The sequence below is a fragment of the Lottia gigantea genome (genome assembly GCF_000327385.1).
Source record: "Lottia gigantea unplaced genomic scaffold LOTGIsca_3, whole genome shotgun sequence".
Classification (NCBI taxonomy): Eukaryota; Metazoa; Mollusca; class Gastropoda; family Lottiidae; genus Lottia; species Lottia gigantea.
Window position 1 is genome coordinate 2,318,855 of NW_008708986.1, and position 3,313 is coordinate 2,322,167.

The following is a 3,313-nucleotide window of genomic DNA, read 5'->3' on the forward strand; positions in this document are numbered from 1 at the left end:
TAATGCAGTTTTAGAAGATCAACTTGCTGAATGTCTATACGCTGTTTTTTTTTTCTAGAGAATATTTTATGTATTCTACAGAATACATGTATATGAGTTTATATGCTTTGAGTTTAAGCGACATACTTTCCCCATGAGCTGAATGATAGACAGGAAAGAGTTTTATAATATTATTATTAACATGACTTAATAATTCAAAGAATATATTTAAAAATGCAAACTGATTTTTTCATATTTACCAAGACTTTATAAATCTCCAACTGGTAGACTAACTAGTGATGTTTTTTGCCATTATCAACTAGATAACTATCACATATTGTAAAACAAAATGAAGGGATGTCACAATACAACGTAGCATGAAATAAAATGTTTGTGAATATGATAACATATTCTAAGACTGAAAAAACAGAGTATACTGAAAAAAAAAAATGATAAAGACAAGTACCATACACCATGAAAATAGTCCTAATATGTGTTTTTCTGAAGCTGACACCTTGGGCTAAAATAATTCTTGAAGCTTTGATTTGATACACTTTAATGATACACATCCAGCAATATGATTTATTGCGATAATAAAGCTATTCATTTATGATCAAAAAGATAAAAATTGTGGTTCATTGATTTATCAGTGAATCGTTGCAGCCCAAATGGCACGAACTACCCCAACACCAAAGTTACACACATGACTCAGTACCGTAGAATAAAATTTTGAAATTCAATGCTTACGCTTATTTCACAGATACAATATCAGTGGAAATGGTTTAAATTATAAAATTTAACCTACCTCTTGGTTCACAATAATTATTGTGGCGATAGAAAAAATATAACGATATCAAAAACATGCTAATTTTAAATAACACCAAATAGACCTTTAAATTTAAAGATTTCTTCTCCTGTAATAGAATAAGTAACATTTGGATAGCAAAATAAAATATAATATTTACGTTGTTGAAAAGAATAAAAGGTGTTTTTGTCAAGAAGAATTAGACAGTGAATCCGCCTTTTAATTAGACTGGTTCATTTTACATCATGCAGAAAGATTGTTAATTCTTTAAATAACATTCAAAGCCAATTCAAAATTTATTCTTGCTTCAAGACATTGCCATTTTCAGCTAAATTTATTTCAAACTCTAATCCAGTTGACAATGTGAAATAAAGCAATAAAGTTGGCTACACACCTGCTTGGTAAGTTCTATTGTTTTACCATAGCCAATTAAAAAGCATGTTAAAAGCATGTACAATATACTTGAGATTATGAACAAAATAAACATGGACTCATGGATTCCTGAAAGATAATTATTTCAAACAATTAGACCAATATGCAAAGTAGTACATTCAAACTCATTAGCTAATTACAGATATAGTATCATTATATATAATATGGATATTATGGAACATCAATCACAGGTTAGTTAAAGTTCAATATGCATACCAATTCATCCAAATCTGACCAAAACTGTAACCTCTGATGTGATCACAAAGTTAATTTTGACATCATACAATTAACATTGAATTGTGAACTTGTTTGCGCTCTTACATATATACATACCTGTAATTCATCCAAACTTGACTAAAATTTTCGCCAAATTGTGGACGATCGACAGAGTGACAACTTTCAACATAAAAACTAAGTTCACTTACTATAATTTTCTGTTGATGAAACATAACTTAGTGTAATCAAGCCAATGAGTTCCATAATATGTAGTACTGTATTGAGAACAACCAAACATTTGTATATTGTCTTGTGAGTACCAACATTTCGAGATGTATGAAATTTATAATATGAAATTGCAATGAAAAACCGTGGTCCACAATGCAGTGCAATACATATTCTCCAAATATACTTTTGAGGAGCAAAATGGCTGATTGTTGAACTGACTGATGGAAAGAAATTATATACCTGAAAAAAATTAGCAAGAGTTTGTAGGACAGTCTTGCCTGATAAGCGTCAAACAAATATGGTGGATGTTTTGATCTAATCACATTCTGTGTGAAGGTTCAATGACCTTGAATAAGTCATCCTTCCTCAGCTTCTTGTTAATTGGTATCGGTATGAAGAAACAAAATGAATGTAAATGCTAAGATAACAAAAGCTTATTACCGGCATTATACTGTGTACTCACATTGCAGTGTGTATGGTTGGCTTCTTGAAAATTATAGAGAATGGACCAGATAATACAAAATATGGTAGCAAAAATTGGTAACAGAGAACTAATAATGACTAAATGTGGTATTGGCAAATGAAAAAGTACTGGTTGCACGGTTCTCTTTGATTTGTAAGAACTATTATTTATTGGCCATTCCATCTCAATTTTCTAATATCTTCCTCTTTGCCACTGCAATACAAATAAATAGTGCATTGCATTCAAATACACCAACCTCGGCATTCAGATGATGAAATGCCATACTTTCCCATTCATAATCAGCTTTTTTTGAAGGTCAAACATTTCTTTGCTCGAATTTGTGAAAACTATACACCAAAATCTAGAGAAATGTATTAAGTATCTGGAAGTTTGAGCTAAAATAATCTAGCTGTTAATTTTTTAATGCCAAAATTATTTAAAAAGTTTTTGTGTCATTAAAATTGATGAGAATTACAGTTTTTATTGTTTAAACCATAAAACTGTATACAAACAAATTATATGTTGGCATCTAGGGCCTACTAATGATTTTATGAATGATTGGACGGACATTTAAACATCAAAAAGTAGTAGGCTAGGCTAGTTAAAGTGATACTACGTTTTGGGATGAATATATAATTTAAGTTCTCGAAAAGGTCAATATTAGTCTATATGGCCCTATTCATCAGTTACGTCTCAGTTAGCTTTAGCTTACCTGGTGTCATAAAGTTACACAGAATCTCTGTAAAATTGGAAAATTCATAAAAATAAGTAGGCCTAATCATTGAAAAACGCTTAATTCTGATAATAAGCGTTTTTCAATGGTGAATTGCATATTCATGGATAATTACAAAATTTTTTGGATTTATCAGATAATATAAGGATCCTGTTCTGTTATATATCTACTGGCTTTTATTCGCCAAGTTTAAAATTCTTAAATTTTATGTTACTTCTTTTAAGACGTAGTATCACTTTAAGAAAAAGGTTTTTCAGAACTAAAGAATTAAGAACACTTTGACTTTAGATTTATTTCATGTTTTAGGAGACTAGATCTACCTATTGTTCAGTTTCTTTGAAAGATTTGTACAATTATTTCGAAAAAGCTATACTAAAAGAAAAGACTGGCTTTTTGTTTACAGTAGTTATTCGCCCCTGTCAAAATACGTGTCATGTAGAAAGAAAACTCACGATCG

General features: G+C 30.1%; 1 protein-coding gene across 1 annotated transcript; it reads right to left on the reverse strand.

Annotated features, from left to right (window-relative positions):
• Positions 1–272: 272 nt before the first annotated feature.
• LOTGIDRAFT_104682 (hypothetical protein) lies at positions 273–2,306 on the reverse strand (the record flags this gene model as incomplete). Its single annotated transcript, XM_009057158.1, has 5 exons — positions 273–415; positions 785–893; positions 1,179–1,285; positions 1,642–1,900; positions 2,124–2,306. 5 exons carry the CDS (start codon positions 2,304–2,306, stop codon positions 273–275), a joined length of 801 nt encoding a protein of 266 aa, XP_009055406.1.
• Between the last annotated feature and the right edge of the window lie 1,007 nt (positions 2,307–3,313).